The following is a 16,689-nucleotide window of genomic DNA, read 5'->3' as shown; positions in this document are numbered from 1 at the left end:
GACCTGCGGTACTGCAATCACTGCAACACTAAGGTTACATAAAATAACATACATGAGGTTCATGAAATACTTTTGAAATTGTTTTTATCCCAAATCAAAGTTAGCAAAATAACATTGTTTTTCTGATTAGTGAGGGATTTTGACCCAGGATTACTCTTAAACTACACAGGAAAAAGACTTGTCTAGTGATTAAAAAGTCACTAATCCTGCACCTCAGCTTGCTCTGTTCCCTTTCATTCATTTAACATAAAGATCATAATTCAGGAGCACTCTAAAATTAGGAGCGATTAGTTTCCCCTCGAAAACAAACTGGTCGTCGTCGTTCTGTTGGTAACAATCTCCATCTTTAATGTTTTCTCCGACGGTTACAAACAATAAGGCTCTGACACAATGATACAAAACATTCAAAATAAAAGTTTGGTCGACAATCAGTCCACTTCCTGTTATAAGGCAGCATCATGTCCATCTTGGGGAGGGGGTGGGGGGTGGATCCACTGTTTAACATCACTGGCATCTACACAGCGCTGCTGGCCTCAGTGCTACATGTTGATGATGCTAATCAGCACGTGACATCACTGATAGAAGGGTGGGGTGTCTATTTTCTATTTCTACTTTGTTTTCTCAGTCATGACACCTGATGATGATGCTGCTGGTTCATCTATCCATTAACTACATGGGCTCATCCCTGTAGGGTCACTGACCAGTGACCACCGGGCAAGTCGGCGGTACACCCAGTCTGTCACGGGTCCGACATATCGAGAGGAACAACCTCACACCTACGGCCACTTAATGAGTTGCCAATTAACCTGATGTGTGTATGTTTGGACTGTGGGGGGGGGGGGGGGGGGGACCTTAAGAGAACATGCAAAGTCCTCACATGGCCCCATCCGCATGTCACATCTGGAGCAGCGACAAACAAGAAGTCTGACTGATGTTACAATATAGTATGTATTAGAAAAGTGAAGCATAACAGTTGAGGTTGAGGCAGGATGGAGCCGACGAGTGTCAATCTTACATAAGCTGCTGTGGAGCTCAAAGGTTCTTCCAACCTTCTTACAGAAATACTGATTAAAAGATTAACTCTGGGGAAAAACAAGTGTAAACACTTAGCAAACTGATCATTCAGTCGGCTGCTCAATGCTCCTACATGTTTAAACTGCAAAAAGACAAAAGCACTAATGAGAAACTGGTGATGATCTGAGGGACGAATGGAAACAACATGTGACGAGTTCAGACTCGAACAGTCCAACTCAAAGACTTCATCAGATCAATAATGGTCCTTATGTTCAGAGATGTAGATTTTAATATTTCAAAAGTGATCAAACTGATGAATGATCATCATGATCAGATCAGAGAAAAACCGTTGTGAGAAAGCAGGGGAAAAGCTCTGATGGGACCACAGACATCATGTTGAGCTTGTCAGGTTTGGTTTCCCTCCTCAGGTTGTTCACTAGTTTCAGTTCTATGAAAATCACCCTGCAGAGACCGAATCCTGGAGAACACACATCTACAATGTCCCTAGTTTGAGTCCTGAGAGCTCAGTTCATCTCTGTACTGTCAGTATCTCATAATAACAGACCGCGCTCATGTCACAGCTGTAAACCGTTTGAAAAACAAAACATTGAAGTAACTAAATGCTTGAGATGACAGCAGCAGCTGAACTTCACCGTTTCGTCACAACCCGACAAAGATAACAAAGACAGATGCTGAGGCTTTTAGCTCTGAGAGTCAAACAGGTCAAAATAAAAACACTGAGCTGCTAATTCAGGAGAATCACAACCTGGTGATTTGGTGAATTGTATTGATTTGCTGATTAATTCAGCACAGGAGGCTGTTTTGTGTTTTTGAACTCATGTTGCATGTATAAATACTTGTGTGTCATTAAATGTCAGGAGCCAAACACAGACAACAGGCGGCCTCATTCATGTTGACAAATGTATAAGACTAAAAAATAAAAATAATAATAATAAAAAAAGATGAGAGAATTTGAACCAAACTGTGAGAAGCTGCTCTGATCGATTATCTGTGCAGGTCAGTTAGAGAAAAGACGTGAAACCAGTGAACCGGCTGACAGGAGGGAAACACTCTGATCTTCCTTCAGTATCAAAATAAAACTGGCGGTGGTCTGGTGGACTGCTTCCTGTCTTATTTGGTTTTCTTTTCTGTGGCCAGCGTGTCGTGGAGTTTGGAAACACACTTTTCAAACTGGTCCATCACCAGTGTCCCGTTCTCGTCGAAGAACGCCGATACAGACTCGGTGAACTCTGCTTCTCTCCAGCTCTTTGACTTCCCATCGGTGAAGGAAACTCTGAGAGTGTACTGGTCATCAAACCTGAAAACAGAAACACAGTCAGGAGTGAACATCAGCCCCAGGTCACTGGTGATGATAATCTTTACTCAAGTCTACAACTAAATACAAACAAACTTTTGACTGTACACAGACAATAACTAGACCAAGCCACTGATTTCATGCCGTGGGTTTTATGGAGAAGTGAAGCAAAGAGTTTAAATTAAAACATAATTACTTTATTTGAATAAAATAACAACAGACTGTTCTGTCCACACCTGAGAAATGTTTCAATCAGGGTTTGTTTTTGTCATGTGGTCAGTGTGTAAAATGAAGGATATTAAGTCTCAATAACATCTATGTTCTTATCAACATATTAACACACTCTTATGCTTGTTTCACATATTTTTACTGTAAAATGATCATAGAGAAAGTGAGAGGATCATCTATATTAGCTGTTGTGCTCAGCAGAGAGTGAAACCTCTTTGTCCAAAAAGTCAGCAGATTAGTCATGAGTTATTTAATCTCCCTATATATGAGCCTCTACTGAAAACTGAATAGTTGGTTAATGTAGAGACAAGGGATCCTAGGTTTAAACACTGTTCACTCTTGACAAATAGTTTGAAAGCGCAATGAATGGTAAAGAAACTCCAAAACTCAGCTGCTTTGTTGATAGAGTTGGTTTCAAGTTAACACACACAGTTAATATTGTTTTTTATGAGTGGACTATGCTGATGTAAAGCCACATACACAGAGACAGACATGATGGGTAATGTAAACTGATGGTGTCAGAGCAATCAGACTGATCCGCTCATTTTCACAGCACTGTACTGCCAAAACTACTCTAATCTCCAACATCCTGTATCCAGTGTTGTTTACAGAAAATATTCTACATATTTAATTTCTAACCTGCTCTTTCACTATGTGCAGTGGAATAGAGGGCGGATTAAGGATTAGTGGGAAATGGACAATTAGGATTAGACATAAGAGTGAGATGCTGGAGGGAGAGACTGACCGTTTGAGAGAGGAGGCGAGCTGCCAGATGTGGTCGGGATCCATTCCAGCTGGATCTTTCTGCAGGGCCACCAGGAAGATGTTCTTCTCTTGGTATGAGGTGTACAGAGTCAGGATGCCCATCATGATGAAGTATGTGAAGAGGGATGAGTTAAGGAACCACCAAGCATAAAACACAGTGAACCTGGACTGTCCCGGTTCTGAGACAACACTGGATTTAATTCTGCTATAAGTGACTCGAACAGCTCTGCTGGTGAACTCAGGTCAACTTCCTGTTCAACTTAAAGGATATGAGATGACACAGCAAGCGAGGACCGGTCTGGACTCGGGGAACGGGTGCAGGTAGTCCCAGACCAGAGCCAACATGGCAAACAGACAGGAAATAGTACAGATCAACAGCCGACCGTCCACCAGCCCGAAGTTCTCCACGTACCCGTACTTCTCCAACAGCACCTGCAGGGGGCGCAGCAGCAAGACAACAGGGTTAGGGATGAGGTGCAGGTTGGTTCCCAGTAAAGTCCAGACACAACAAACTGCACAACCTGGTGATTGCAACTTCACTAAAACATGATGAAGACAATAGATACATGTATTAATTTGGTTGTGATCTGCCACCTCACCACTCGATGGCTCACACACTGGTTCTTCACTGAGTGTTTATCACATGCACTGATTGTGTTAAGAGTAAAACTAAAAACCTTTTTGGCGGCATCATCCAGAGAGTTCTTCACAGCAGCTCCATCCCATTTATCAATCTTCACTGGTTTCTCATCGATCCTCCACTGAAACACACAATCAATACCTAATTATGACCGACATCAGCTTGATTACTGTTTACTAATCAAGTTACCAGTTGATGTTTGGACATTTAGAAAAACATTGTTTCAAAGTCCAAAGCTCTTTATGACTTTTCAAAAGTGTTTAAATTTCAGATTAATGTAAACTCACCAACCTGGAAAAGACAACACAGCTGGGACAAGATAATGTTCTAAAACAACGATTATTATTTTCATACAACACACAACGTGCAGATAGACATTGAGACATTTAGCTACATGCATCATCCTGTTAAGGTGTTCTACTGAACATTAATAGGCTTTAAATAAACTGTTGAAATGTATCTAAGATCTAAGACACACTTTGAACAACAAAAAACAAATAATATTTGAATTAAGTGCACTATATCCAGCTGCACTGTTTTTTGATTACGGTAAAAGACACCACATTGTTGTGCATTAGCATAAGCAACATGAAATGTCATATGTCAACAAATCATATTTCAAGATCTAAAGGGACATGTTTGTTTGGTACAAGACCCAACAAAAACACATCATACATTTTATACGGAGTATACAGTGAAAATGGAGCAGAAATCACCATCAACACTGAAATCATAATCACATGCAACATCTGCCCATATGATTGCACTATGTTGCAGCTCTAAAAAAAAAAAGGAAAAAAAAGGCCTAGATACTTCAGCTCACACCCGAGCTAACCCATAGACGTGTTTGTGTTGCTTAGCAACAGTCCAGTGCCAGTCCAGTAGCAGAGCTATTTGTGTTGACATAGCATGGAAACATCACACCACATTATATTCTCCGCAATGATCACACAGCCTAATAAACTACTGTAGCGCATCAGTACAACCTGGACATCCTGACTGTCACACAGACACGTCAGCACACCGCGGTGCACGGCTTCAACAGAGGCAGACACCAGAAACACGGGGAGATCTGCATCGGTCACCGGATGTGATCTGAGCTCCGTCGACCGGCTGTTAAAAACGAGAGTTCTCTAAATACAACAGCCTGGATTGAAGTTCCCACTGAACGACGTGTCCCCCATTGATTTCAATCTCTTTCAAACAAACGTGTGTTGTACGAGCAGATCATGTAGCAGACAGATCGATCATGCAGCTGTGATCCCAAACTGAGGCCGGGTAGTTAAAGCAATGTTTCGTCAATAAGAAACACTGCTGTATCATCTGTGCGACTAAGCAGCACAAACAACAAACGTCAGTCGCCTGGTTTCTGTGCAGAGTTTGGTTCAGTGTTTGCAGCAGCAGCAGCAGCCGCCGCCGTCGGAGAGTTTAACAGCTGGAAACAGGAAACAGACCCGCTAACAGTTCACACAGCGCGGGCTGAATACGGACCGACTCGTTCATTCAAGCACAAAACTGCACGATCGCTTCTCCTCCTCCATACCGACGCCTTTCAACATTTATGTTTACATTCTCACTGACAATGTAATTTCATTTTAGCCAGCTAGCATTAGCTTAGCTTGCTAACCGCAACTCCGATGCACAGACTGAGAGCACCGCGTGCACCCGCACCTGTCCGCTCCTACACTTTAACCTTCGTTACAAAACAGAAACACCCGTTTTTAATTTAACGCCGACAACCAATAACAATAAAACTTTAATCCTCACTTTCTCCAGCAGTCCACTCTTTCCGTTCCTCGCGGCAGCCATCTTCTCACCTGTGACCTGGACGCTTCTGATTGGCTCTCAGAGACTTTTGAACGAATAGTAACGTCTGACGTAACCGCGTCCGCGTCCCCGAGGAGCGCGCTTCCTTTTTCTCGGCGCAATGAATAAATAAATCATATAAATACAACCACGCGGGTATCCGTACATTTTATACGGGAAGACAGTTTCAAATAACATATATATATATATATATATATATATATATATTTTTTTTTTTTTTACCGTGGAGGTAAATCAGACAGGTCAAGAGTTGTTGCTCATTGTGTGGGATGGACAGTCGCTAACCTGTGTCTATCTCTCACTGAGCTGTGCCCTGAGCTGATCACACAGGTACATACAATAACTGTGGGCAGGGGCGCCGCTGGGGATTTTGGGCCCCATGATAATAATTCTTACTGGGCTTTTGGTTATCATTCCCACATTTGTGAAAAAAGAACATGACATTTGACAGGCGGGGGAAGTACTGAGCACTCTGAATACAATGGAATTCATTTAGATAAATATATTTGCTGCAACACTACTATTTAAAAAAAGTTTATATTAAACAGTTAAAATCGTTCAGAACGATTTTTATTTCTTTTATTTTAATTAATCTTTTCCATAATAATAAATTGATCTTTTATATATATTTTGTTTTTATCTGACGGCACTGGAGCTGGTTCAGGAGCAGGTGGAGTTGGGGGGCTGACAGAACGCATCAGAACGCTGTTACCTGGGCCTGATATACTTCCACCTTATTTACCAATACACCAGTTCACCCGTGTGGACAAATCTGCATTGTTTCTCTCACTCACACACACAGACAGACGTTACAGAGGACAGGACATACATTAGTATCAGGTTTTTCAGGGTTTTTTATTTTATTTTCCATGTTTCCCAACAGCCCCTGCTCTCCTTCTCATCTTGTACAAAACTACTAAATCACTGTATAAACTATTAACATCGTCCATCAGACAGTCTCTGGTCATTTGGCACTCAGCATTATAATCCCCACGACCCCCCGCCCCCCCACCCCAGCCCAACCCCGACCACCACCAGTACCACTGCCCTGAACACTCTGCTGTCAGACTGCATCAACTGAGGGATGAATGCTTTAGTACAGCTTTATAAAATGTGCATATCAGTGTTGTAGAGAGTAAAGCTCGTGTGGCGTCAGTAAAAAAAAAAAAAAAAAAAAGCCCTTCAGCTCCGTCAGAGACACAGCAAAGAGTTTGAACACAAACTCTCCAACACATACTAACACTGTCACCATCAACGATTTGAAACAAAACTATACACTCACTCAGGAACATGTGGCAGCTGAGAGGACATAAACTGCACGTGGCAAAGATGATTAAGGAAACCCAGGGCTTGACTGATGATTACGTCACTGAAACATCAGCTGATGGCTATGAGGAATGTGAAGAGTTAATGATCTGCAGGTGACAGGTACAAGCTGTATTCACATTGAAGTGGAGGATATTCACTGGTGGAATGCAACTCATTACATTTAGTTACATAAGAGTTAGAGATGCACCTTTTTATAATTTTGTTTTGGCAATTTCATTGATGTACTGCCAAATTCTTAAAGGCAGATGTTTCTGAACAAAATAAAAAATAAAACAGTGCTGATTAGTTTCTGTGTGTGCATCTTTCCTCTTGTTTCTTTAATTAAGCGAAAATGGACACAGCACAGGAGAAGTAAAAACTTGCCAATTAAAACTGAAAACAACAGGCAAAACACTGATTTTCAAAAAAATAAAATAAAATAAAAAATCACATTTTTTCTTCTGTTTTTCCAACACCAAACTTTAGTAAAGAAGAATAACTTGACTGTTTGGTGCCTGAATGAGGGTCACAAATCTCATTAGAGCTACACCAATTAGCCAATTAATTGATTAATTGATCAACAATAAAATAACTTTATAGATAATTAATGGTGTCAGTTATTTTTAACAAAAAATCTGATGTTTACAGCCTCTTAGATCTGTTTGCTGCACATTTTATTTTTTGAGGTTTTGATGCTGGTTGGATACAAGAGATTTTATAGACCAGAGAATTCACTTAGCAGCCCTGATCCTTCTTTTACTTTACCAGGCAATGACTACAAACTCAGGTTTAGCTGTGTCCTATGGTCTAAGCCTTAGGCCATAGGACACAGCTAAACCAGCTAAACCGAAACCATATACTCTAAGGTTTTGGTTTGGTTTCTGGCTGGAACATAAAAAGAAACATTAATGCTGAGATCATCAGTAACATGTACTGTGACCCTCCACCAATCACCCAATGTGAACATGGCTTCTATCTTCGTACTCTGTCACTGACCCCTCAGTGTCTCTTGTAGTCATTAAGCTGTACTCTTTAATCATGACCCTAAAAGCCAACGGGGCTCTTCCAGTCATATGACCTTTCTCTCCTCGACAGTAATGAAGCAATCCACAGTCTCATGAGCCACACTGTTCAAGACTTAAGAGTAGAAATCCCTCAAGATACTTTGTTTTTTTTCCTCCTTCAGATGGGTCTAGATTCGAGTACCCATGAGCCTCAGCGGTGTTGGAGAAGACTCCAGCCACAGCTTCAAAATGTCGGTGGTCAAAACCCAGAGAACAAAGAAGGTCTAATGGACACTCAGACTGGAAGACGGGCTGTGGCAGAGATGGACAAGTAGCCATACTGGGAGGTGTTTATAAATGTGATGGTTTTTCAAGCACATACATCCTTGGTGGTTCCTCACGTGGGGATTTCAGCAGAGACATGAATCACAGGTGAAAAGGGTCCATGGAGCAGGAAAAGGCCTCATCAGTTATCAGACATTTGAAGTCGCCACACAGAGGAAACCGGATCAGGTCCTTGTTCAGAACCTGACTGTGTCCGGATGTGATGGCTGTTTCCTCCTACAGTCAACACGCAGCAAGATCAGCTGAACTTTCAACTCCTCAAACGACTCAACATGTATAGTATAAATGAAACTGTAGCGTCCAGGAGCTGTGATGAACCTGTCCGTGATGAAATTAAGCAACATGATGACATACAAGTTAAAACTTTGAGGCAACGGCCTCGTGTTCACTCGGATGAAACTTTCTGCTGCATCAGTAAAGTAGATGAAAAGCTAAGGAGAATCCTTTTTAATATGTCATGTAATCTTGTGTCCACATCCATATTTTAATTTAGTCAAGCAACGATTGGAAAAATAATCTGTTACTATTTTAATTTAATTGATTAATTTTTTAAGCAATTTAGCGCTTTTCTGCTGCATGGACCTTGTGGCTTGATATTGGTCATTAAGAAGGCGACAGGCAAACAACGTCATGATTATGTTTGTAAGAACAGTGAAGTCAAAAATTAAAATGTTTAACTATCACTTAATGTTGTTGTTATCAGCCATGTGTATCCTCACAACTCACATCTATACACCGATTATTGCTCCAACGACTATTTTGTGCCCCCCCATATTGATTTTTGAACTTTTCTAGATAAATGAAACATGGCTCTGTAGCTCCACTGACTGTTTCTTCAGTCTGATCAATAAACAGATTGTAAGGTGGATGTAAAACTGATGAGTGTGTGGTTTCTGAGTTCACTCTGCTCCTTTAGATACTGTCGCTCTTTAAATAAAAACCGTCTCTTCTTTGTCTCGTGAGCTCAGTTTTTGGTGATTTGCTGGTGAGAAAATGACATCTGGAAGAAAAGTACAGGAATGATTGACCCTCCTCCTCAGCTTCTCCTGAAATAAGGTCCGGCTGCTGCTGAGATGACGGCCGTGTAAAAACATTCATACTGTTTGTGACACCTTCATCGTTTGGCACTTTGCATATATGAACCTCTTCCTTTCTGCCGTTGTGCGGAGTCAGCAGACGACTCCTCTCTAGTGCTTCTTGTTGATTCGTCGAGATCTCCTTAGGCCGCGCCTCCTGCGGTTCTGATTGGACATCCAGGACCGCAGGAAGTACTTGTCAGGGCTCCTTCTGCAGTTGACAGTATGGTTCTCCAGGTCAAACTGTCTCTGCAGCTTCAGGGCCAACACCCGGTCCTGACGCTCCTGCTGGATCTGATGGATGTACCGCTCATCAAAGGCCTCCTGACCCCCTGTCCGGTTCCTCTTCAGGTCGCTGTCCCGATCTGAATCCAGGTGTTTGGTCTTCTGCTTCCTCTTCTTGCCCCTCCTTGAGGTAGACTGGTTGGGCATGCTACTGTCAGACTCCTTCCTCGGACTCTGTGAGTCCTTTGGCACCAATTTACACGACTGGAAACCAGAGTTCTTAGTATATGGCGAGAATGATTGTTTTCGACTAAACAGTGCTCCCCCACTGCAGGACTCAGGAGCAGCAACCAGCGACTCAAAGTCTGAACTTCTGAAAGTCACCTCGCCACTGTAGCGGATCGCTGGGACTCTGATCTTTATGTTCTGTTTCTGGGGGGTATCCGTGTCCCCAGCTGGAGGATCGAACAGCAGCCTCCTTTTATTGCAGGACGTCACTCCATCTCCTGCAGCAGACTTACTAGTCTTTGTGGCCTCCTCCCCTACGGCGGTCTTGTTATGCAGCTCCATAACGGGGCTTGTCAGCGTGGCCTTGGAGTTCACTTTGAGGCTCTGGCGATCCAGCTCGATCTGTTTCCACTTCTGCAGCACGGCAGGACTGGCTTCATAGGTAGTGGCCTTCTGCAGGCCCCGGGTCAGATTCCTGGGCGTGGACTTTACAATGGTGGGCTCCATCAGACGACCGTCTGGTAGCCGTTTGGGTGGTGTGCATGGCGAGCAGACGATGGGTTTGAAGTGGTTGAGTTCCTCGGAGATGCTGTCGTTGCTCTCAGGGCTGATGGAGCGCTCGGGCCGGAGCAGAGGGAGGACCAGTGGAGTCAGTGACGAAGATGAGGTGACCACAGCTCGCCAGGTGAGCCTCCGGTCAGGAGCGGTGATCGGAGCTGAGACAGAGCGACTGTTCTCAGAGGAGAGGAGGATTCCTGCTGTGTAGCTGTGACCAATGCCAACCTGACAGAGAGTGACACAAACAGTTTAAGACACAAGATCAGCCTCTCAGGTGCAGGTATCACACACAAGGCAATAGAGGCATTAATAAAGACTAATAAAGACGACTTTGCTCTTGGGTACCAGTGCCCACCTGTCTTCTTTAATGGTGCTCAATCATGATGTACTGAATAATTAAACAGTACAATAAAGGCTTTTAAAGCCTTACACCTTTGACTTCTATGATGTACCAATTGGACTATAAGGGACAAGTCGGTGTACATTGTGTGAATAAGACCAGGTAAGGTTTGCAGTCTTTCGGTCCACTTTTGAACAGGTGACAGGGGCAGAGAGGCGAATATAAAATCATAAAATCATTCTGTAAATGTGGAACCATCTCGATATTTGGAGTCGTACCTCATCCATCATGGCCGGCTGGGTGGTGACCTTCCCTTTCCCCCCGCTGTCCTCTACTGGGTCAGTGCAGCTTTGACTTCGCTGAGAACCACTGAAGTGGAGAAACACCAGTCACAGCAATGAGACAACTGTTAGTCACAGCCTGTGCAGCAGCGTGTTAAAGACCCCCTCCCATGAAAATCGTGTTTTTCGTGCTTTTCACATGTTCCTGTGGCATTTTTCTTGTGTTAGAGCACATAGCAGCAGAATAGGAAGTGCAAAATTGCATTTCTGAGTTTTTCTACCTTCAAACTGCTGTGAACCAATGGCAGACGCAAACTGGCCATTTCAGGGAGACTGGAGCTGACGTGTCACAGCTCCAGGGGAGGGCACTAGTGCTACAAGCTCCCGCCCTGCTCTGCATCTGGCTCAGAGGTGAAAGGCTTGGCAGCTCGGTGGAGCTGTCAAGGTATAACAGGTATAGCTCACCTGGTAGAGCAGCTTGCACCGTGAGCAAGGACTATGTTCCAGTCTGGGATCGAATCCCAGTGTGGAGTTTTACGCTAAACACGCTGAATCTGTAAAATGTAAAATGTCCAGCTGTCAGCAAGTTGGGGGTGGGGTGCGAGGAGGTGGCTGGGTGGGTGCAGAGCAGCGCAGTCTCCGCCCACCCTCCAGAGGTGCATTGCTAATGAGCTGGTTTTAAAATGACCAAAAAGGGTCGCGGGAGGGGGACTTTAAAGCCTCAACATCAGCACTGCAAAATGTTTGATTTGGCGACCCCTAAGGGCGGCAGACGTACAGCTGCTGCCCAACATGTTTGTTGTGTGAATGGAAAAAGACCACCTCTTCTCTTTCCTGCATGTTTGACTGATTTGTGTAAACTCCCACCAGATGGTTTGATATTGAAAAAACGATGCTGAAGCTGTTTCTCTCATGCTCACCCAGTGACAGCTGACATGTTTTTGGTTTTCCTGATGAAGGCGGAGATGTTTCTGATTCTCCTGCTGATCGGCTCCTCATTCTCCGAGTCTGACAGGACTCCCTGAGAACAAACAGAGATTTTAGGTAAACACCTGCGTTGGAGCAGAAGAGACTGGCACACTGAGCTGGATGTTAAATATGCAGGCTGCACAGTATACAACAGATCAGACTCACGGTCTCTTCATCGCGTCGTGCTGATTCATCTTTACAGATCAGAGTGTTCCTTCTCCTGAGCTCCTCTCTGTCCTCAGACAACAACAGCTGAAACACAACAATCATGAACAAAACCGCAGTGTTATAAACAAAGCATTAATGGACCAGACGTCATCACACATTCATCTTGTTCCTACATGAACACAAGCAGATACAGTGTTTTCACTAGGCTTTTTTGAAGTAGTGGCGGTAACACCGCACAATTTAAAAGTCACCAGTCCACCTGGTGTGCATGTGTTTGGACTGTGGCGGGAAACTGAAGAGCCTGGAGAGGATCCATGCAGGCACAGCAAGAACATCCAAACTCCACTGAAGGGACCCTTATGATAGCCCAGATGTTTTTTAGTATCACATAGGATAAAAATTAACACCTGGATGGTTGGATGGATGATTCATTCAATGTTTACATAAGACATTTTAGTTTTTAAAGGGACAACGAGGAGTTTTGGAAAAGCGAAGTGTTTTCACACTACATTTATTAGCCTCTGTGCGCACCGTGAAATTATTTGACCGGCGCAAGACAGACTCATGTTTTCATTCATCAAGAATTAAAGTCAAAGAGGTTCAGTTACTGTCGTACTCCCAACCATAAACGGTGATTCGGCTGCGTTATTCTCATGAGCATCCGCAAAACCGAAAGTAAGGAAACGCTGGTCGGCTCGCCCAGCATTTCCACCACCACTAATAATAACAAAATAACGATAGAGACAAAACGATATATTTATCGACACTTGATTAACAAGTGTGGGTAGCGTAGATTCATCCACATTAACGTGAGACTTTTTTATAACCAAAACTCCTCGTTGTCCCTTTAAGAAAACCACCAGTAGAGTTATAATACAACCAACATTGCAGCAGAGACATTGAAGACTTTTGCAAAACGATTTTCTTCACTGAGACTGAGAGTGTTGTTCCTCTGACCATCCTAACCGTCTCTCTGACTCACCTTGTGTTTCCCGCTCAGTCCTGATGAAACTTCTGCAGACTTCGGGATGAGAGCTGGGGAGACGAAGAACTCTGGAGACAGAACAAGAGAGGAACCACAACATAAACCCAGGAGCAATTGAGCTGTTTAAAATGTCTTTTGAACAAAAGTTGTAAATGTTGTGATTTAAATGATCATTTGAACAAATAATATACAAGAAAAAAAATAAACAAACTTAAATGGAACCTGAACTGTAAATACCCGTTTAGTTCACTGAATAAAAGAAATTAAGTTGTCTGACCACAAAAAGATTCAGTACCCAACTCAAAATAAAAACCTTCATTGATGCACTTAAAAAAAAAAAAAAAAAAAATAGATGAGAAAAGCAAAGAGGTATTAGAGAAAAAATAATGCAACTAAAGTGTCAAATTTAAGTAGAATATTTTATCATTTAAGTGGTTATGTTCATTATCAATTAATCTTCAGATAATTTTCAAGTGAATTTTTAGCTATAAAATGACAGAAAATACCTGAGAGGCTCATATTTTATCAGACCCAAACTCAGTCAAAGAGTTGTACCCATCCAACGGTACAACCAGTAAAACATTCAGCTCATTCAGATGAGTAACACACAGTGGGAGGAAGTGGAGCCAGCTGATATCTAACACATTTTACTAAATAAACAAATAGACGATTATTCAGCTGTCAGTGTGATATGAGATTACTGTTCAACTGATTGAGTCATGGATTTCATCAGAACAGTTCCACAAGAGATGGTTTTCTTCTTTCATGTCCTGGGCTCTCACCTTTATTGACTCTGTAGGCTATAGTTAACAGTACAATGTTGTTGGCCATGTCAACACACAGAGGCTCTGACTATTAGAAACACTTCTCCAGTGTGACACAAACGGCATGATTTAAAGATGAACACTAACACTTAAGAAAGCAAAACAGAAAATAGTGAAGCGACTGGAAACATCATTCATAGATTTCAGGGTGAATAAGTTCAAGTATTTTTCTTAGCTGGTTGTTTTGCATTGAATCTAGATTCAAAAACAGATCTAATCAATTAATCTATTTTAAGTGTTAGTTATATCAATATGTAATTATATATTAATATATAAAGACAGGCAGAGGTTAGTGCTGAACAGCTGAGGTTAAACTGAATGAGACTGGCCACAAACACAGATGAGTGAAATAACCAGATATTAACAATGTAGTAAAGCAGCTCCTCCTCCAACCGTACAAGTCCGGACAAGTCCGCCAACACCAGCCCTAATTACAAATCTAACCAAATACTGTAAAACGGGTTGTTTTCTAACAACAGTGTGCAGTTTCCATACATTTATAAGAATGAAACACACACATTATGTCAGTATCGTCAGGTCCAGCCACCAGATTAGTTGGTTCAGGTCCTTGAGTTCACTGGAGGTCAGCGTCTACTTTACAGAACTCTCCATAACAGTCAATCACTATTTATTTCTGCCTCATAACATGTTTTCTGAGTGAAACTCCCGCTAACCGAGGCTCACGGACCGGCCAGTCATGTTTTTCAGTGTGAACTGAATCGGGGTCAGTTTTACCTGACAGACAGTCATAGACTCCCCAGGCCTCCTGTGGTTCAAACTAAACTTGGGATAAAAGTTACTCAGGACGCTGTTAAAACTCTGGATGTTTCGATGTTTTTCTAGCGTCTCATTAGTTGAACAAACAACCAGCGCCGGCGCTGATATAGCGGAATGTGAGCTGTAGTTTGTGCGGTAAACAGACCGACCTCTCTGGCTGTCACAGTCCCTCCTTCCCGCCCTGCCGCCGCCGCCGCCGCTGCTCTCGGGGTCACTCCTCCTCCGGAGCCGCTCCGTGCTGCCGCGGTGTCTCCGGGCCCGGCACAGCGGACAGGCCGGGTGTCCGCAGGGCGAGCCGCCGCCGCCGCCGCCGCCGCCGGGAGGAGCCTCCACGCACGCTGCGCACTTGGTCCCTTCGTCCTCTGGCGGGCTAGACCCGGACCCGGACCCGGACCCGCACCGAGCTCCGGGGCCGGAGCCGGAGCGGGACCTGCCGGCAGCGGCGCTCGCCGGTCTGCCAGGCCGCTCGGCGGACCCTGCGGTCGCCATCTTCCCTGTTGAGTCTGCTCTCTCCGGTCCGCTCTCACAACAAACCCCGCCCTGCCGCCGCCGCCGTCGGAAAGCAGGAGCGCAGAGAGGACGCGCCTGCAGCCCGCCAACCGCGGAGCTGGAGCACGGCGAGAGCCTCTCTGGGTGACACTTCAAAATAAAACTACAAACACGTTTTCACCCCGAACTGATTGATCATTACAATGAGTCTTTTGTGGGGCTCCAGTTGCCAGATCTGGAATGAATTAAACGCGTAAAACTTGGCATGAAAACATGTGTGGAAATGTGTGTGCATCACCTGCCCATTTGCCCAGGAAGTAGGAGCCAGAATAAAATTTTGAAAAAGGCCTCGCCCCTCTCAAATTTTGGCCCATTTATTTGAAGTTGTCCAGCTGATGTGTTTCACAAAACACATGACTCCACTCGGCCATATGGTGGTGCTATTAACAGTCAAGATTGTGAAAAGTTTGAAAGGCTGAAAGTCTCATTGTCTAAAAATGTATTTTACCCTTTTACCTCACACTTACAGGTTTTTGCAAAAGCCCTGTTTTTTGTTTGTTTGTTTGTTTGTGTGTTTTGTTTTATTTTGTTTTTTGGCCAATTGAAAATAATTAATAGAACTTTTTACTTTACCAGATTTGGTTCACACACTTGAGGGACTGAGAGATACATTTCTAGTATGAGCTAGATCAGGATCACTGTCGCCTCCCAGCAAGAAGGCTCTGGGTTCAATTCCTGGGCCCATGGACTTTCTGTGTTACTTGTGCATTGGTCTCCCCCTGTGCCGGTGTGGGTGCACTCCAGGTTCTTCATCTACCTCCCACAATCCTAATACATTAGACTGACTGGTGACTCGAAATTGCACATTGGTGTAAATGTAAGTGTGTTGTTCATCTCTACATGTTGGTCTACAGTAGACTGGAGACAGGTCTGTGGTGCACGCCACCCTTGCCCTGCTACTTCAGCTGGGACTGGCTCCTATATGGGGCCTAGTGGCCCTGCAAGCCATTGTTTATAGTACCGAGCGCTTAGGGGTATGGTTGTGCAAGAATGATCAAAAGACCTTGCCTCCAATCACTGTAAAATTTGGCAGGCTGTGATGGGAAATAGACCTACAAAATGCATGTAGCCTGCAGTAAATAGAATAAAATAAAATAATATATAACACTTAAAAAGCAGATCAAATTCAATGTGTCAGTATTCAGTAACAATTGTTTGTTTGTTTGTTTGTTTGTTTGTTTGTTTGTTTGTTTGAAATGTGCGTAAGTGGCTGTTATAAATTAACAAATTAAATAAATGAGCAAAAGTTTTATTGTGAAAGGT

The 16,689-nt window shown here is 43.4% G+C and overlaps 2 protein-coding genes across 2 annotated transcripts; both read right to left on the bottom strand.

Annotated features, from left to right (window-relative positions):
- Nucleotides 1-328: 328 nt before the first annotated feature.
- Nucleotides 329-5,792, bottom strand: spcs2 (signal peptidase complex subunit 2). Its single transcript, XM_083985340.1, has 5 exons — nucleotides 5,730-5,792; nucleotides 4,000-4,083; nucleotides 3,595-3,754; nucleotides 3,303-3,438; nucleotides 329-2,332 (listed from the first exon to the last, which is right to left on the bottom strand). The coding sequence occupies exons 1-5, from the start codon at nucleotides 5,769-5,771 to the stop codon at nucleotides 2,146-2,148; spliced, it is 609 nt and encodes a 202-aa protein (XP_083841466.1). The 5' UTR covers nucleotides 5,772-5,792; the 3' UTR covers nucleotides 329-2,145.
- Nucleotides 5,793-6,852: 1,060 nt separating this feature from the next.
- On the bottom strand, nucleotides 6,853-15,375 carry rnf169 (ring finger protein 169). The gene is made up of 6 exons (XM_083985330.1): nucleotides 15,027-15,375; nucleotides 13,274-13,344; nucleotides 12,289-12,375; nucleotides 12,075-12,175; nucleotides 11,152-11,242; nucleotides 6,853-10,758 (listed from the first exon to the last, which is right to left on the bottom strand). The coding sequence occupies exons 1-6, from the start codon at nucleotides 15,364-15,366 to the stop codon at nucleotides 9,634-9,636; spliced, it is 1,815 nt and encodes a 604-aa protein (XP_083841456.1). The 5' UTR covers nucleotides 15,367-15,375; the 3' UTR covers nucleotides 6,853-9,633.
- Between the last annotated feature and the right edge of the window lie 1,314 nt (nucleotides 15,376-16,689).

Source organism: Trachurus trachurus (genome assembly GCF_905171665.1).
Source record: "Trachurus trachurus genome assembly, chromosome: 13".
NCBI lineage: Eukaryota > Metazoa > Chordata > Actinopteri > Carangiformes > Carangidae > Trachurus > Trachurus trachurus.
This window is presented reverse-complemented; position numbering and strand designations above follow the sequence as displayed.

What these genes read in the sequence shown, in the direction of transcription:
- spcs2 (XM_083985340.1), bottom strand. Translation starts at nt 5,771, where the DNA reads ATGGCTGCCGCGAGGAACGGAAAGAGTGGACTGCTGGAGAAA. An exon ending in TGGATGATGCCGCCAAAAAG is followed by an intron (nt 3,755 to 3,999) that starts GTTTTTAGTTTT and finishes CGCCCCCTGCAG; the next exon opens with GTGCTGTTGGAGAAGTACGG. An exon ending in CCTCGCTTGCTGTGTCATCT is followed by an intron (nt 3,439 to 3,594) that starts CATATCCTTTAA and finishes CATCCCTCTTCA; the next exon opens with CATACTTCATCATGATGGGC.
- rnf169 (XM_083985330.1), bottom strand. Translation starts at nt 15,366, where the DNA reads ATGGCGACCGCAGGGTCCGCCGAGCGGCCTGGCAGACCGGCGAGCGCC. An exon ending in CACGACGCGATGAAGAGACC is followed by an intron (nt 12,176 to 12,288) that starts GTGAGTCTGATC and finishes GTTTGTTCTCAG; the next exon opens with GGAGTCCTGTCAGACTCGGA. An exon ending in AACATGTCAGCTGTCACTGG is followed by an intron (nt 11,243 to 12,074) that starts GTGAGCATGAGA and finishes TCTCCACTTCAG; the next exon opens with TGGTTCTCAGCGAAGTCAAA.